Below are 19,115 nucleotides of genomic sequence, written 5' to 3'. Positions count from 1 at the left end.
TTTCACGATAAATAAATGTATTAGGTAAAAAAAACTAGGATCGTCTTCTCTCTCATCCTCGGATCGGCCATGACTTCTTCCATCTAAGGTATGCCTGTTTAAATTATATATGATACACGATTATACGCTGCTGTTTGTTGAGCTTATTCGTTTTGTTTGTCAATGATCCATCAGTTCAGCTGATCGAGTGAAAGGATGGGGGAACCTGATGATCATGAGCTGGACATCTTTCAGCTGATCCGAACTCATCAGGTTTCTATATTGTTAAGAACATCTGTTATTGATCAATAGGTTAATATTTGAGATAAGGGATTGAATTGAAAATTTGTAGGAGAAAGCTGTTCAATTACCTCCAGTTCAACTAGTTCGAACTTTGCTAGCAAACACTTCTTTTGGACTGCTTTCTACTTTCTCCGAGGTTTTAGATTCTGTAAATTGTGTATAAGCATCATGATTGTGTCTTACTTGTAATTTGATAGGCATCAATTCTGATTTTTAATCCGATTTCGATTTATTCACTAGGTGTGTGAAGGTTACCCATCAGGGATTTTGATTGATTTTGCTTGTGACGCTGATGGATCTCCAATATTAGCAGTTAGCACTGTTCATGCTAAGGTCTGGAGAAGAATTGTTTATTTTCTTGTTTTAATCTTTCTTCTTAGTTAATGTTATGTTGGTGTGAACTGTGAAGTCAAAATGTTGAACTTTGGTTTACTCTTTTATGATTTGCAGAATCTTTTATGTAATCCCAAGTGTTCATTACTTGTAACAAAAGACCCTGGAGACAGGAAAGACTTAATCGTAACACTTTATGGTGATGTTGTTTTTGTAAGTCAGTTTTCTCAATCCTCAAAGTTTGATCTTTCCGAGTCTACTTTTATGATAAAATCCTGATTCATTTACAAAACAAATGGTGTAGGTATCAGAAGAAGATCATGATGCAATTCGTATGGCATACTTGGCTAAGCATTCAGCTTCATTTTCGGTACATTTCAATATGGGAATACCTTATTTAATTTAGCCTTCATAAAATGAATAAATTGAGCAGGTATTTCAACTATGCAGGCTGATACTAGTGACTTTCAGTTTGTACGTATTGTACCAAAACTTGTACATTATGTATCGTCCACAGCTGCCTCGGTATCAGGAGGTTTGTCTAAGTTTTTAACTTTTTTATGTCAAAATGTTGTATGAACTGCTTGCTAAGGATCTGTATATTTGGACTTTCAGTGTGCAGCAAAGATGAGTACAGCAAAGCTAAAGTAGACCCAATATACCAGTTCTCCAAGCCTATTGCTGTATTAACTAACTACTAACATTGAGAAATTCATATTTTGCACTGCATTTCTTCTGTTATTTTATAGCTCAATGTTGTTAAATCATTTTCCTGTTTTGACAGTCCCACATGAATAATGATCATGCAGAGGAGACAAAGCTAATTGTGCAACACTACTCCTCTATTCCGGTAATTTATATATGTTTTAAAACTCTCAGATAAATTAGGAGATGAGATTTATCACACAATTGTATAGATAATTAGAAATATTTTCAGTAATGATTTGCAAAGCTTGAAAATACATTTTTTTTCTCTTTTAAATGCTTATAAGTATCTAAAAAATACTCATTTTGAAGCATATCAAACACAACATTAATGAAATGTGATTAAAATTCAGGTTGATCATGCTCTTATGCTGGATGTTGATAGTGTTGGCTTCAATGTTAAGGTGAACTTAAATTTACCTATTTACTCATTGTCTTTCGGTTTTGCTCTTTAACTATGCAAGTAGCCTGCTTGCTTGATTAATGAAGCTATACATGGTCAATTATGGAAATTCATTTCTCCTCTTAGGGTGGCTATAAAGGGAAGACTTTCAAGCTTCGAATTCCTTTCCCTAGACTCGCAATAGAGAGAAAGTAAGTCAGTCAAAAGCTTGTAACTCCAATTACCCTGAGAAATTTCTTTTATCATTTGTTTATGGACTTGTTTTTAACACTTTGTAGGGATGTAAAGACTCTAATAATTGAAATGCTTGAAGTTGCTACCAAGTCTTCTCAACAAAGTTAATGCCAGGGCCATTACAATAAAGGGGTGCTTTTTAGAAAAATTGTACATCCTTCAATTTAATCAACTAAGGAATCAAAAGTACAAAGAAACTGTTCATAGTGGGCATTTGGCATAATAAGCTATTTGTGAAGAGATGTATTGATTATTGTTGTTGTTATTATTAGTTTAATCCAAATTATCCACTTTCTTAGCATTATTCCAAGTACATTGGATAAGAGAAGACATTTTAGCATATAAAATTCCCAAATTAATATATTATTTTTCAAGCTTCTGGTATAAACAAAGGGGCTTACTTTACAAACACAAAAGCAGAGAGAATCATCCAGAACAAAGCAAAGCCAAGCCAAGCCAAGCCAGACAAGATACAGTAATTTTACAGAAACTGAGCATAAAGAAGAACATATATATGATAATATTTATTTACAAGAGATGAAGAAGGGTAAAGGCACCATTTTTAAAGACCATCATAGTAACCACCAACAGTGATATGGGCTCTGGCTAAAGGAACAGAGACACCTCTCATAGCTGAGATTGCTCCATTCATTTTAGCAGCATGTTGAGTCATCACTTGCTTAATCCTCTGTATATACATACAAACAAAACAAAAACCCAAACATCAGACAGACCATTTTAAGATTTCATTAAAGAATGATATGGTTTATGATTTATGAGAGATGGGATCAAAACCTTGTCATCGGCATAGATCTGAAATCGGATATCTTTTTTGTTCTTCTGTTGAGTGCCAAGGACTATGAAGCAGAAGGTTGCAGCAGCAACTCCAAACGAGCAAATCGCTCCGATCCCATTTAAGCTCCTTTTCCATATGTTATCTTTTGCCTTGTCATGATCATGATCATGATCATGATCATCGTCGGTGACTTCTACTACCTCGTTTTTCATCTCAAATTGGAAGGAACCCAGATCAATCTGTGGTAACGGTGACCGGCTTCTGGACTTGGGTGAGTCTATTTTCATGTCGACAAATTCATTTTCCTTGTTGAAGGAAACTTGGGAAACTATATCATCATCATGTTCGGTTTCCACTTCGAACTTGGGAGCTTCAACTTTCTGATCAAAGACGATATCTTTCGCTGAATAAGAAGGAGAAGAAGAAGGGTCGAGATGAATTACCTGTTTGTGGGAATTGGGTGACGGACAGGAGAAGTAATCGGCCTTGAAATCGTCTGATGGATCGGAGGAGACGCCGGCGCCGGCGCCGCGAACATCATGGATTTCTAGGAAAGTATAATCAGGGAGGAGCTCCCACTCGTCAAGATCCATTATTTCATCTGAATCTATCACTACTACGAAAGGAATTATAGAAGAGTTTAAAATACTTTTCAACTTTCTTCTTTCTCTCTCTAAAATGAAATGGGGTTGAATTATTATTGAATGTGAATATGAGAGTGATGGCTTCAAATCAATCTACAGAATTTCACTGCAAGCAACCACTACTCATTATTTAAGACTCATTTTAATAAGAATAATTAAGATATTTTAATTATGATTTTTAATATATAATTTATTTTTAGATCATTATTTATATAATTTTTTATTTTAATTTAACATTATTGATAGTTTTTTTTGTGAAAAATATAATTATGGTATGGGATAGCAAACAGTACTCTAGTAATATTTTTTATATTTAAACTAGACATAATTAGTCCAAATAATATTATGACAAAAAAATGGTTCAATTGATAAATGTGGTTTAAACTTGATTCGTTTTATTAAATTAGGTTTAAATTTTAAATTTTGTCATATAAATCTTAAATTATCACAATTTCTAGTAAAAGAATAAATGTTCATCTCCTCGTTTTAATGTAATATTTTTATTTCTTAACTAATTTATCATATTTGTAAAAATAAATAATAATTTTCTCTGTTTTTAATATTTTCATCTATTCTCACGCATTACACAAAGTATTCAACAATTTAGTACGAGTATATCTCAAAAAAGTATTAAATTTATATAAATACGTCCAAATTGTTATATCGTACATAAAGTTAAGTTGTTTCAAACTTTTATAAAAAATAAATAAATCTTATCTCTATTTAAATTTTCTTAAATATTTTTTATGAGCACCCATTTTTTTAGTCACTCAAACTATTTTTAACAAATTATAATGGGTAGATTTTGAAAAAAAATACTTCATTTGAAAAAATTAAATACAAAAGGTTTATAAATATTATTTCATTTATAAAAGTGACAAATTAATTAGAAATGCCCAAAATATTAGAATTATTATAGTTCAAGTCTCATCTAACCTAATTCAAAATTCAAACTTTATTTAATAAAAACGAGTAAAAATTCAAACTTTATTTAATAAAAACGAGTAAGTTCAAGCACTGAGAAAAAGAAAAATTAATAATATAAAAGGATAATCTATTAATATTATATTTGGAATAAATTAGAAACCAAACAAGTCCTTCTATAGAACAGTTCAATTTGAATTAGAAGTTCTGAATAATAATAATAATAATAATAATAATAATAATAATAATATAATGAAAGATCTTATCCTCATTTAGACTTGAGAGGGACAAACGGTGGAGATGGTCCATAGTCCATACCCGTAGGACCCATTCCATTTAGTGATCCCTTCGATTGGGGAACCACCAGATATTTTATATTTCAAGAGTAAAATATTTTTTAATATAAAATAAATTATTAAAATAACCCTAAACACAAAAAAAAAAAAAAAACTGATAATTAATTAATCAAATCAGCTCAGTCACGATTGTTTTTTTTGTTTTCTTTTTTGGCTAAGAAGTCCGTCACGATAATAATGAAAGGAAACGTCACACAAAAATTATATAATTCAACTAAGGACTTTCTAAATGTGATTACTTAGGTTTTTAAAAGAAAACTGAAATATTAATTAAAAAAATATTGACCAAAGTTCATTTCAAAACACCCAAAAATTGGAATTGGATTTCGATCTGAAATTTAGAAGAAAAAACAGTCTAAAAGTTTATATATATGAGAGAGAATAGTGGATAAGGTAGAGCTAATTAATTTAATTAATAAAATAATAATAATAATTATGAATTATATAAGTTGAAGCCTGCAAAAGAAGAAGAAGCTAATGTAAACGTGCAAGTATAACCAGAAAGAGACAATTAAGTAATTCCATATTAATCGTCAATAGTTATGCCTTAAAAAAAATTAAGAATGTGTATTTAGTTTAGTTTCTCAATCTTTTTTTTGTTCATCATTTTTCTTGTCAAGATTTGACCATTATAAAAAATAAAAATAAAATAAATAAATAATAATTAATAGTGTTTCATCCTTTCTTCTATTATGCTATCTATAGAGTATGATATTATTTTATCAACTTCAAGAAAATATGAAATTTGTTAAAAAAAAAAAGGAAAATTTGTGTTTCCTAAAAATTTTAAGCATTGTTTTCCAGTGCAAACGGGGACGTGTATTTTTTTTTTTAATTATGTTTGTAAAGCCAACGTGTGACTGATATTATTACAACAAATCATTAATTTTTGATGTCATTTGGAAATTAAAAAAAAATAGTAAAATTCATTAAAAAAATATGTTTAGCCAAAAATATTGATAAAAATTTTAATGTTCAATCATTTATTGTTAGCAAAATTCCACTTAGAAGTGGATAATTTGAGTCAATTTTAGAAGCCTAATAGAAATAATGAGACAAAACAAAATTAGTGGAGGATATTGAGCCTTCTATATAAGTTTGTGGGCAAAACTTTATAGCTTAAAAAAACAATTTAAATTAAAATGATATTATTTTTATAGATGGATAATAATAGTGTTAGCTTTTTATTAAAGAAAGAATCAATTTATCAAATCATATCATTTAAATTCAATTTTTATGGTCCAATAATAAGTTTCTTGTTTCAAATATCCCAAACAAGCATTAAACCTAAATTGCCATTTGTGATTCCGTAATAAATGTGCAAAGTAATGGACACATCATTCATCACATTATAAAACATGATATTATTGGTATGTCAATTGTAATGTGCAATAAATAATGAGTATTTTTGAGTGTTTGCTAGGCTATAATACCATGATTCGAGCTCTTTTGTTGTTGAATGTTTATGATAAAAACTGATTTTTTTAGAAAAAAAATTCAGTTTGATTTAATTTAAAAAAAAAAACTAGTTTTTTAAATATATATATATATTGCCTTAATACTCTGTTACGACTTGTTTCGTAAGATGTGTTTTGGGTTCAAGAATCAAGTTCTTGATCTATAAGACCGGTGGAAATTCTACAATCAAAGGGCAGCGGAAAGTTTTCGATAGAGAATTTGGGGGGGGAAGGGATAGAAGAATCAAGGGTGCGAAGAGAATTACTGTTGGTCTATACCAAACAGTCCATAATAATAATAATAGACGAATAAGGGCGAAGTCACATCTTCATCATTCTATTCATGGGTCCTTGGGGAAGAAAGATCATCCTTATATAGGTGATGTCTTGCCCCATAATATTCGGTTACAACAAATACTAGAAAATAACATAATTCGGTTTGTAAAATAGAAAAGGAAAGCAAAACAAAATATTAATACAACAAAACAGAAATCTGGCCCATGTGCACTATAGGACCGAGACCGGGTGCCAAGAAAGGTTGCTAGAATTTATTCTAGGACCGAGGGCTTGATGTGTAGGCCTAACATACTCTTATATTGTTTAATAATAAAATTATTAAATAAGAAGTAATTTGATATTTTGTGTAATGAATATAATGATTTGATTTGTGCTAATTATATTTTTGGGAAAATCTCTAAATAACCAATATGGAACGAGCTCTAATACTATTTTAGTTTTAATTATTATTTATTATATTCACATAATTCGATTTAATTTACTATATCAAAACCACTAATCATGTTTTTAGGACTCCTTTACTTATAAAATTAATGTGTTTTTTCCTCATATAAAAATGAATCTAATGGTTATGGGAGGCTCATATATAAATGATAAGATTACAAATTTATGTACTCTATGTCCATTCAATTTTTATTTGTAATGTTTCTAAATACCACTTATTTTATTCTTTAAGAAAAATTAATATGGTCTAAAATAAAGTTTTGATTCTATCTAATATAAATCAAGCTATCATAATAATTCTCTATTTTTTATTTTTTTTTGACAAACTTGTTCTAATCAATCCATTAAACCAAAAAACTAATATCTTCCAAGAGGTAAAGATTTTTAAAATAAATGTAAGATTATTTAAAAAATCTTGATTAATATTTAAAACGTTTCTAAAAATAAATGATCATATAAACAAAATATTCTCAATTTCTTGTTAATTTGAAACATTTTGACACATAATTTTCCTAGACCAAACTTCTTCAAGAGTATTTTTTTTAAATAATCATTATCCTTCAAAAAAAAATTGAAGAATTTGAATGATCTTATTTTTGGGCTTGATCGGGCAATTATCAAAAATACCTGGATTTAACACAAGCACATGACTTCTAGGAAATTTGATGGACCATTGCTCATTGATCAACTCTGTGTCAATTCAACTTCTCCTGATTTGTTCATTACCTTTTGTGGTTGACCAAGTAAAAAATTCTTAGAAGTTGTCGACTTCATGCACTTAATATCTCTAATACAATCATTGAAATCAATCATCCCCTGCGTGACATTAGAATATGAGTTTCGCTCGTTACTAAACCTCGTAATGTTTAAATCCCCCAAATGACCCATGGTTCACTTTTATATACCCGACTCTTCAACATATTCCAAAGCTATTTTCTTTCACCCTCATCATTACTCCCATAGGCCACCACAACCTTTAAATCAATAATCATCTTCTTGCACTTGATATTAACCATGATGACCTGGTCGCTAGAAAATTCCGTATTAACATCAGCAACTTTAATATCCCATGCGACCAAAATCCTATAAATCATATCATTTGAATTGTGAATTAACGCCCAACTACTATCAAAACAAAGAGAGCCAATCCGATCAACATTCTTAAGCTTATATGGTGGATATATTTATATACTAGTACATAAGTTATACTATAATATTTTGCCAATCTTGATCAAGAATAGACACACCAATAGGTAAAATTGGTTCTAATCCATGTACTTGTAATGACGATCATCAAGTCGTTTCCCGTTTTACTACTGTACGTTCTCTCTATTTTCTTCCCAATCATCAATAATAATATTAGTCACTCCTCCGCCACTCCTAAACCTCCACCATCGATGGCCGATTGTACTAATCTAGTCCTCAAAATGGTTGATTGCTTGTCTTACATCTACACCAGAAGTACCAATAAGAAACTTGTTGTTCAGGTATCAAAAGTGTTTTAAAAAATAATGCTTAATGTATTTGATACGCTTTCAGAAATAGCGCTCAATTTAGAATCACTTTGAATGTTACCAAGGCCATGAGTTTACTTAATGTCTGTTGTCTCTCTCATCCACCTCTCACAAATTGCGATCGTGAGTGCTATAGCTTCTAAAGCTCCTTGATTCATTTCTAGATCTCACTTTCAACTTCTTCTGATTTATTTGTTTGTTTATTGATAGATCTATTTATCTCTTCATTTTGTCTGCAGTGAGAATTGGCTTTCTTGCTTCTGGTATGTTGTTAAATGTTATCATGTTATAAATTGTAAAGAATTAATTGATCATCTTTGTTGCTCATCCATTGATTGAATTTTTGTCTTTTTCAATGAGGGACCTAAAGTGTAATTTGGAGTTGCTTAGACAATAGAGGAATACCAAGATATTGAATCATAAGCGAACCCTCCTTGATGCCCATAATATTGAAAATGCTCTCATTCCTCTCCTACACGACTCCAACATAAAAAAAAAAAAAAGACTTTTATCTTCAGTAATAAATAAATTTGTAACACAAGAGAAAATAGTTAATTGTTCCTTAAAAATATTTATGGAGTCCACGTTCGCATTATCCTCGAAAAAAAGATTGTCATCAAAACAAATATGAATAATATTCTCCTCCATACATAAAGATGGTGGACGTATGAGTAATTTCTCAAATGTTTTTTTGAATATACTTCAAGGATTTTCATGATAAGGACAAAACAAATGAAGAGAGAGGATCCTCTTGTCTCACCCCATTTCCCCTTTGAATAATCCACCGTGAATACTGTTCCAAGGGACAATAATACAGCGGGATTTTCTTAACTTTTTCAACCCTTGCACGACTTATTTCGTGCATCAAAATAATCAGCCAACTCCCAAGACTTATTTCTTGCACAGAAATAAACAACTAACTCACAATAATCAATAAGTATGCAGAAAAGAGAACACACACAATTACGGGCTGCGCCCAACTTTATCCTTGTATTAAATCTCAACTCAAGTCAATATAAAGGATATAAATGCTCAAGGTTGCACACAAAATAGACACTCACTAGCTAGACAATATTTATTGACCAAACTCGTGTATCTTCTTTTCTCACATCAATAAAATAAAAAATTAATTAGCAATATTGAATGTATAATTTTTTTTATAAATAACAACAAAATTAAATTATCAGTTTCATTAGTTTTTATGTATTTCAAATTTACAATATATCTCAATGTAATAAAAAACGCTTGATACTAGTCTTTTCTAGTATAGTTAAATTGTTATTTATCCTTATTCTAATATCATTTTAAACCTTTAATAACATATAAATAAACAATAATGACAAATTTTGTAGGTCTAATTTTTATAATTTTGTTTGCAAACATTGTGACATATAAACATTTGTCAATATATTATAAATATTTATCGGGTTTACATGAAAATACATTGTAAAACAAATTATGTATATATTATATAGGTACCATTTATAAAATTAAAATTAAGTGATAAATAATATAGGCACCTTTTAGGCTTTTCCATGTATAATTTTTCAGCTTGAAAACATCAAATTTCACCTCTTTTTATTTAGAAGGAATGAAAATTAGAAAATAGTGTGTATAATAATAATTATAATTTTTTAAATATAGCAAACATACTTATCTTGATACGAAAGGCAAGATAGGAAGGAGTTGGGTCACAAACGGGCCCACAAACGGGCTGGCAGTTGGACCCCATATGGTCTGAACGGAGGGCTCTTTCTCTCTCTTCCTCTATCACCGGACTTGAAAACTTCATCAAATTTAATTTAGTTCTTGTCTCCTCTCATCAAGAAATTTTCCAATAAAAGGACAAAGAAAAAATACGAGTATATAATTGTATGAATGGTTTTCCAATATAAAATATTTATTTCGTAATGACCCTCCAAAATAACTTACTTTTTTTTTTATTTTCAAAATAATCTAATTTTGTTTTTACAATTATAACATTTTATTAAATAATTATAAATTTAATTTAAATATATATTATTTTTATTATTATAAATTTAATTATTTATATTTTAATATATATTTATATATTTAAATTATTATTTTACACAGTATAATAAATATTTACTTACAAAAATATTTGTTAAATATTTTGGATGATACTAATTTTACAATAATTTTTTTTATTATTTGATTATTTAATTTGATTTTAATTGTGTTGATTTTATCAACATTTTATACCTAATTTAAAATATCACTAAGCATATACACAATCTTTCCAAAATAATATATATATATATATATATTGTTTATTTTAAAATTAATTATATGTAAGTATTAAAAATCAACATATCAAATTTAAAAATAATTATTTTTTTTTTTTGTTAAATAAATCAAATTAAAATAATTAAAACTAAGATAAAAACTGAATAATTAAACTATTAATTAGATTAATTATTATAATAATTAAATCATAATTAATTAAGAATAATGGTCAAATAAAATAAATAAAATAATTTAGGATAAATGTTATATTCATTTTATCTCAAATTAATTTTAGAAAAATAAAAGGAATTGAAATAAATAATTTAGGATAAATGTTGTATCCATTTTATCCCAAATAAATAATTTATTAAATCAAAAAATATACAAAAATAAAATAAATTGGCAAAATATATGTCATATTTATTTTAAATATTTTTTTATATTTTTAAAAATTTAAAAACAAAACAAAAAAGTTGAAGAAAAATCAATTTCAAGCAAACCCTTAAGATTAAATAAAAAATATATATATAATTCAGTGTAGCCGAAACTCAAAAAAATCGTTGCATCAAGAGTCATAGTCTTCAGATAGGCATTGAATTTTCATCCAACGCCCAAAAACGCATTGGGTCGCCCGCTGCAACGGAAGAAGACGCGCGCAGTGAATCACCAAACGGTTGCTCCAACGTCGTCTCCTCCAACATGGACACAAAGCACGCACACTAACAGAACGCGGATGGAACACTCACCGACCGCGCGCGTGCCCCAAAACGATGTCGTTTTGGCTCCCCTTGGAAGCTCAAATGTGGAAGCCCGAAACGATGTTGTTTCCCTATGTCTTCGTCTTCCTCGCAACGTCAGACGGATAAAAACAACAATCATCTTTGATTTTTCAAAGATGGAACTCTATCATTTCTCCACATTTTGACATTGTTCAAATGCTGAAATGATCACTCTACTTCAGTGATCATTTCTCTTAAGCCTATGATCTTAATCATGGCCTACACCAGCTACTAGCTGGAAAACAACCAAAACACCATTATGGTTGTTTGACTCAATGAAGCCCACTTGTTTCTCAAACCGACATTGGGAAGCTATAAATACCCTCTCTTGATCAATTTGAAGGCAATAGATCCACTCTCAAGCCTCCAATTGAAAATTTTCAGAAATCTGCTATTAAAGTTTCAAGCTTCTGGATTTTTATCAAATATGTGTAAGCCCTTAAAGCTTGGATCCAGGCATCTCAAAGCTTCCTTAAGGTCTAAAGAGTGTTCTCTAACTTTTGGTAAGCTTCCAATCATCCTCCATATCAAATTACTAGTTTGAATTAAATTTTTTATATTTCAGTTTTGACAGTAATGTATATTGTCTACCTATTTAATTTTTTGATTGAGAAACAATCTTAGGATCATTTGTGAGCTTTCTGTTGAGGCAAAATATAATCAATCGATCTAAATCAGAAAAATTCAAATTTGAATTTGAAAAATAAAAATCGAGTTTTCTGTTTTTGAGTTAATGTTCAAGAACATCAACTCAGAATGTTTCCCAACATGTTTCTAATGATGTTGGGAACCTATTTGGATCATGTTTGATAATAAAAATAAAAATTTAAAAATTTAGTTCTTGAATTGGTCAAAACGAACAACGAGTGCTAATGTTTTGGCACCAATCAATCATATGAAGTATAAGGAAGTTATTAACAAGCTCATTACACTTCATTAAAACCTAAAACCAAAAACCCGATTTTTGGTCTCAAAACTGTTTTGATTAAATGGAACATCATCTAAGTTGAATGACACATTGGGATGATGTTCATAATGTTCTTTAGAGCTTTGTGAAGCTTAACAGGTCCTAAATCAAAATATTCAGGCATCAATCAAAACTACAAAATCTGCAATTTTGGTGTTCTTGGGGACCGGGAAAACTTGTCAGGACCGAGGAAAATTTAGCCCAGGTCTAGCTAGGACCGAGTGATACCGGTCCTTACGACCAAAATTTTTAGCACAGGTTCAGTCAGGATCGAGTGTTCTTCGTCCTGAAGACCAGAGCCGGCCCTGAGTTTTGGGCTGTTCCAGCCCCGGTAAAAAAAATGGATTTTTATTTTTCCCTAAGTCTAATTTTAAAAAATTGATAAAAAATTCTTTTTAGTGAGATTTGAACCCATAATCAAGTAAAAGTGACAAGTTTTATCTTAAACCACTATGCTTGGACAATTTATGTTTAAACATAAAATAAATTTCTTATTTGTTTTATTAAATGGATTGCCCTAGCTCGAGGGCTTGCTAGGCTTACCCCACGATCGGTCCAACTCAGGACCGATAAAACCAAGCCCAAGGCTAACCCAGGTCTGAGGAATCTCGCACTCGACCGAGAATTCTCAAACCTATGACCGATGAAGTTAGCCTCAGACTAACCAAAACCTATGATTTCCACACCCAATTGATTGACCGAGGATCTCCATACCCCAATCGAGGGAATTCTGACCTAGGACAAAGGGCTTTAAGCCCCGACCGATAAAAATTGAACTTATGACCAAGGACACCGATCCTAGGGTCTGTTTGGTTGCACATTTAATTTTGAAAATTATTTTCCAAACCATTTTCTAAAATTAAAAAAAAATAGAAAATGATTTTAGAATATTTTCTAAAAAAAATATTTTGATAAGGGCTCGTATGAGATTTATTCTTAAACCCTAATGCCTTTTAAACTAAAAATTTTCAAGTATATTCCTTCATAATCAACGTCATCAGCAATAGGTACCAATATTTAAATATTGTTGTTACAATTTTAAATACACGAAAACATGTGCATATCTAAGACCGAAAAAATAATTTGTTAAAATAAAACGTTATAAAACTTATTTTCAAAAGTAAGATTTTATAAAGTAGAGACCGTTTTTAGAACAGGTACGGAGGATGAAGCGCGAAAGTTCTTTCCTGAGTATCACCAAACTACGAAGCAAGACGAAACTTAGTTAAAAATACGTTTGTATACGTATGCCTTTTTATTAATTTAAACTAAAAATTAATTGATAATTTTTTATAAAATAAATAATCTTTTAAATTAATTATTTTTAATTGATTTAAATAAAAAATTTCTTGAATTAAATTATTATTCGATTATTTCAAATCTAAAAAATTATTAAAAAAATCAATTTTATAATTAATTTCAAACATGTCAGAATTTTGTTAAAATATTTTAAATAAAATCATCGAATTCTATAATCAAAAATAATATTTATTATATTATATAAAATAATAATTTAAATGTATAAAAATATATTAAAATTTTAAATGTATAAATAATAATTTCTTTCTTTCTTTTTTATAACTCAAAAGATAAATTTAATTATTTATATTTTAATATATATATATATTTAAAATAAATAAAAGTATAATAAATAATATATATTATACATTTATATGTATTTGAAACTGATTAAGTAATTATTTATTATATTATATCAAAAATAATTTAAATGTATTAATATATATTAAAACATAAATAATTAAATTTATAAAAATATATATATATTTATAAAAAAAAGGGGTTAAAATCTGAGTTTGAAAAAATAAATAGGTTAATTTTGGAAGGTTAACTCTCCCTGTTATGTTGAAACCACCCTATAATTGGATTGTAAACATTGTTCAATGTAAAAAGTAAAAACAGTTTAACTCTAGAAAAAAGGTTGAGGGGTCCAAACATATTTGTTAGATAAGTTCAATGGCATATATCAATTGAGTCACTTTAAAAAGTGAAGACAGATCATCACCTTCTTGTTCCGTTGTTTTCTCATTTGATTCTATTCAAATCGTCCCCACTTTCCACCACTCTATAACCGTCACCATTCACGATTCACAAATCACGTTTTTTACATTCGTCGGCCGATCGTAGAAGACAGTGAGCTCGATCAGCGGGAGGAAGGAAGAGAACTGTTGCAGAAACAAGTTACAGAGAAGAAAAGATATGAGAGAAATCATAAGTGTTCATATCGGTCAAGCAGGAATTCAGGTTGGAAATTCATGCTGGGAACTCTACTGTCTCGAGCATGATATTCATCCTAATGGCATGATGCCTAGGTTAGTAGCATCTTTTCATTACTGCATGCATTACGTTTATCTGTTTTTTTCTTCAGATCATCCAATTTTTTCATTATGTTGTTCATCGATCATATTGTACATAGTTAGGCTGGATTTGCAGGCACTATAACTATTTACTTGCTTTGTTTCGTTCATCTATGATTATTATGCGATTATTGTTTTACACTTTTTTTCTGTTATATATACCTGCCATTGAATTTGTCTGCAAATCAAAGCATCGCATGATATGCTTTGTTTGATGAGATCTTTGCGCGACCTTGTGGATTGCTGTCCAAAGCAATTTTGATTGATTTTGGTTCTATTCTAGAAATGGATATCTAACCTTTCTGTGCTGGAAGCAGTTAGAATGTTTAGCTTTTAAGATGAGATCGAGAATGTTCTTAACAATTGTATTATGGTTGTTCTTTGTTTTGTTGTAGTGACTCCTCAATTGGTGTTGCACAAGACGCGTTCAATACTTTTTTCAGTGAGACCAATTCAGGGAAACATGTTCCAAGAGCATTATTTGTTGATCTGGAGCCAACTGTGGTCGATGAAGTTAGAACCGGGCCGTTTAGACAACTCTTTCACCCTGAACAGCTTATTTCCGGCAAGGAGGATGCTGCTAATAATTTTGCGAGAGGACATTACACAGGTAATTAATGATTTCATTGGTTACAAACTGATGTTTTTATTATTAACATTGATTCATGTCTGTTATAGTTGGCAAGGATATTGTTGACATATGCCTGGACAGAGTGAGGAAGTTAGCCGACAATTGCACTGGTCTTCAAGGATTCTTGGTCTTTAGTGCTGTTGGTGGAGGCACTGGTTCTGGATTAGGTTCATTGCTTCTTGAACGCTTATCTGTAGATTATGGGAAAAAGTCCAAACTTGGGTTTACAATCTATCCTTCACCTCAGGTATCTATCTATCTATCTACTTTTTGGGTTGATATGAAACCAATTAATTTAGTTTGACATGTTCTTGATCCATAAATTACTTGCAGGTGTCAACTGCTGTTGTAGAGCCCTATAACAGTGTGTTATCTACCCATTCACTTCTTGAGCACACAGATGTATCAGTGCTTTTGGACAATGAAGCTATATACGACATATGCAGAAGATCATTAGACATCGAAAGACCAACTTACACAAACTTGAATCGGTTGATATCTCAAATAATATCATCTTTGACAACTTCGTTAAGATTTGATGGAGCTATTAATGTGGACATCACAGAATTCCAAACAAATCTTGTACCATATCCTCGCATTCACTTCATGCTTTCATCTTACGCGCCTGTGATCTCAGCTTCAAAAGCTTACCACGAGCAGCTATCTGTGCCTGAAATTACAAATGCTGTATTTGAACCTTCAAGTATGATGGCCAAATGTGATCCAAGACAAGGAAAGTACATGGCTTGTTGTTTGATGTACCGTGGAGATGTTGTGCCAAAGGACGTTAATGCTGCTGTGGCCACAATCAAGACAAAACGTACAGTCCAGTTTGTTGATTGGTGAGTTTTTAAAAATGAGTTGATTAATTATTATGGTAGGTTGGCTTTGTGGTTACTAGTTACATTAAAATTTCAGGTGCCCAACTGGATTCAAATGTGGTATTAATTATCAGCCACCAACTGTTGTACCTGGTGGAGATTTGGCTAAGGTTCAAAGAGCGGTTTGTATGATAAGCAACAATACAGCAGTGGCTGAAGTGTTTTCTCGAATAGACCACAAATTCGATTTGATGTATGCGAAGAGAGCATTTGTGCATTGGTATGTGGGTGAAGGAATGGAAGAAGGTGAGTTTTCGGAGCCCGTGAAGATCTTGCTGCACTTGAAAAGGACTATGAAGAAGTTGCTGGGGAAGGTGTTGGACCAGAAGATGAATTAGGAGAAGACTATTGATTGATTGATCGACCAAGATTCTTCCTTCTGCATGTCTGTATGTTTGTCTCTTATGTTTTGTTTCTTTCTTTGTTGTTTTTTATAAGAAAAATCAATCTGTTTGTGATGATTGTTTCAAATTGGTCTAGTGCAGTGACCCATGTAAGTATTTACTATGATTTATCTCTTTTCTCAACTATCATTGTCTGGCTGGCCTAACAATTGGACAATTCAGAAGAGACCGGTTTGGTCGGCCGAGTTCAAACAAATCCAGCGGTCAAAATTGTGGTTTGTAATGTTACGTGCCTTTTTCTCTCTATATATATATAAATTGTCAAATTGAGTTCTTAAAAAATGTGGAATCTATGTTTAAAATTTTACATTTTCGGGTTTTTACTTAACAAATAAAAAAAACTGAGATCATGTTTTTTTAACTATTTTAAAAGTTGTTAAGTCACTGATTTAACTATTGAATTTTAACGAATTGAGAGTTTTTTTTTACTATTCATTTTTTTTAATTTGATAGTTAAATTAGTAATATGAATATTTTATAAAATTTTAACCTTAAATAGTCTCGAATTTTAAACTGTGAGTTTCCATTTTAATTGACAAAGCTTCGCAGATAATGTATTATAAAAAGAAATAAAAGAATGATCTTATTTATAAATATCTCTTTTACCATTTGTCAATATTTGAGTAACAGTGGCCAGTGCTGTTTCATTCCAGACTCTTCAAACAAGACACGAAAGAAAAGATCCCCCATCTTATCTTAGTATACTAATTTAATCATATATCATATGGTTCATAAATTTAATTCATCATTGTGGTCCATGACACCATGTTATAAACTTGAAACTAAAATTTAACAAGTTAATTAAAATAATAACTTTAATGTTTAATTCTTTTAATTAATTTATTCGCTTTTGAATTTAAGAAAATTTCAAATGTTGACTAATATACCCATCTTAAACACGTTTAAAAGTATGATTATTCAGATTTTACTAGTGCCTAGTGGTAACATCTTAAACACGTTTAAAAGTATAATTAATTCATTGATAAGAATGATCTACGTTATGGGATGATTATGATCATTCAAAATTTGTTTATAACTAAGAAAACAAATTAAAGGATATGCCCACTTATTAGACTAGCTAAAAACTTTTTTAAAATAATAAAGAAACTAAACATAACATTTCATCTTTCTAATTGTTTAAAAAATCAAAGGTTTTCAGTTCAACAAGAACGCTCTTGGATCAAACTAGCTTACTAAATAAATAAATAAAACATCCATTTTTGAGTTACCATCTTTCACTATTATGTAGATTAATGACAACCTTTTCATAGAAAGTTTCAATAAACTAGTAACAAACTCAAAATGTTGAAAAACTATATGAGGTAAACAAGTATTTGATAGATATTGTCTTATTCAGTTATTTATTTTAAATAATCTAAAAGTTCAAAAAATATTTATTCATATTTTTATCAACTACCTAACTTAATTAATGAATCAAAATATTAAAATACAATATATTTTATTTAAAAAAGGAATCATTAAATATTCTTACCCAAATTATTTTACTTCAAAATTTTCATTTTAAAAAACTGTACCTGCCAAGTTTATTTAGGAAAATTTGATCAGATGACTCTAAAATTAACCCTTGTCTCAAAACTTATAATCCTCATAAAATATATTTACAAATATAACATTTTTAAAAAAAAAATTGACCATTTTACCCTTACTAATTTTTATTTTTTTATTCATGTTTACCTTTTTTCACCCATTTTTCAGATTTTTTTCTCTTTTCTCCGACCCTGGCTCTCCCTCCCCAGAACCCCCTTCTCATATCCCCGACTCCCCCGTCTACGATCACCATAGGACGTGCAACGTCGGATGTTTCCCCCTCGAGCCCGACTCTCCGACGATCGCCAAGCCCCGGATGCTTCCCCCGCGAACCTTACTCCCCGACGTCGCAACTGTAGACCTGATCGACCAGCATCATCGCCATCAAAATGGGTATGTTAATTTCTTTCATTCCCATTTGGTATGTTTACAATGTTGTGTGAAAATGCTGAAATACGTTTGGTATGTTTGTAATATTGGGTGAAAATGCGCAACACGCAAATTGCGCATCACGCAAATTGCGTTTGCGTCCCACGCTCCACGCAAAATGTGTTTGGGACCCTCCACGCAAAATGTGTTTGCATCTCACGCACCACACCACGATAATATGGTTTTGTTTACTACACTAACATTTCAATTTGTATCAATTGCAGATACCAATTTATTTATTTGTTGTTTTGTCCTCTATGATGGAGAGTGGAAAGATGATGATGGTGTTAGTTCTTTTGTCTCAAGTTCATGCGTAGGTGTGACTCTATCCCTAAATACTATATATGACGAATTAATTGATATTATCATGTGGACAAATTGAGATATGATTTAGTGTTCAAAGTCAAATATAATTTGGTTTTGAAAACTTCTCCTACTGTTATCCGATATGATAGAGATGTGATG

At 30.3% G+C, this 19,115-nt stretch overlaps 2 protein-coding genes and 1 pseudogene across 6 annotated transcripts; 2 read left to right on the top strand and 1 right to left on the bottom strand.

Annotated features, from left to right (window-relative positions):
• Positions 1–40: 40 nt before the first annotated feature.
• Positions 41–2,099, top strand: LOC124922005 (glutamyl-tRNA reductase-binding protein, chloroplastic-like). Of its 4 annotated transcripts, XM_047462718.1 has the most exons (12): positions 41–88; positions 175–252; positions 332–430; positions 523–615; positions 733–828; positions 920–985; positions 1,066–1,150; positions 1,231–1,298; positions 1,400–1,465; positions 1,674–1,724; positions 1,850–1,914; positions 2,002–2,099. In XM_047462718.1, the coding sequence occupies exons 2-12, from the start codon at positions 196–198 to the stop codon at positions 2,063–2,065; spliced, it is 810 nt and encodes a 269-aa protein (XP_047318674.1). In that variant the 5' UTR covers positions 41–88; positions 175–195; the 3' UTR covers positions 2,066–2,099. The 4 variants fall into 4 exon arrangements, with proteins under 4 accessions (XP_047318674.1, XP_047318678.1, XP_047318675.1 ...); XM_047462722.1 differs by lacking the exon at positions 2,002–2,099 and having other exon boundaries at positions 332–418; positions 1,850–1,918; XM_047462719.1 differs by lacking the exon at positions 41–88 and having other exon boundaries at positions 332–418.
• Positions 2,100–2,289: 190 nt separating this feature from the next.
• On the bottom strand, positions 2,290–3,466 carry LOC124922006. Of its 2 annotated transcripts, XM_047462724.1 has the most exons (3): positions 3,197–3,466; positions 2,753–3,133; positions 2,290–2,645 (listed from the first exon to the last, which is right to left on the bottom strand). In XM_047462724.1, the coding sequence occupies exons 1-3, from the start codon at positions 3,344–3,346 to the stop codon at positions 2,520–2,522; spliced, it is 657 nt and encodes a 218-aa protein (XP_047318680.1). In that variant the 5' UTR covers positions 3,347–3,466; the 3' UTR covers positions 2,290–2,519. The 2 variants fall into 2 exon arrangements, with proteins under 2 accessions (XP_047318680.1, XP_047318679.1); XM_047462723.1 differs by having other exon boundaries at positions 2,753–3,466.
• Positions 3,467–14,511: 11,045 nt separating this feature from the next.
• On the top strand, positions 14,512–16,796 carry LOC124921273 (annotated as a pseudogene).
• The last annotated feature ends 2,319 nt before the right edge of the window (positions 16,797–19,115 follow it).

The sequence above is a fragment of the Impatiens glandulifera genome, chromosome 1 (genome assembly GCF_907164915.1).
Source record: "Impatiens glandulifera chromosome 1, dImpGla2.1, whole genome shotgun sequence".
NCBI classification, from domain to species: domain Eukaryota; kingdom Viridiplantae; phylum Streptophyta; class Magnoliopsida; order Ericales; family Balsaminaceae; genus Impatiens; species Impatiens glandulifera.
This window is presented reverse-complemented; position numbering and strand designations above follow the sequence as displayed.

Bases quoted from the DNA above. Each gene is read 5' to 3' on its own strand.
- LOC124922006 (XM_047462723.1), bottom strand. From the start codon at position 3,346: ATGGATCTTGACGAGTGGGAGCTCCTCCCTGATTATACTTTCCTAGAA. The intron at 2,646-2,752 runs GTTTTGATCCCA...ATGTATATACAG, and splicing joins AGATCTATGCCGATGACAAG to AGGATTAAGCAAGTGATGAC.
- LOC124922005 (XM_047462718.1), top strand. From the start codon at position 196: ATGGGGGAACCTGATGATCATGAGCTGGACATCTTTCAGCTGATCCGA. The intron at 253-331 runs GTTTCTATATTG...GAAAATTTGTAG, and splicing joins AGCTGATCCGAACTCATCAG to GAGAAAGCTGTTCAATTACC. The intron at 829-919 runs GTAAGTCAGTTT...CAAATGGTGTAG, and splicing joins TTTATGGTGATGTTGTTTTT to GTATCAGAAGAAGATCATGA.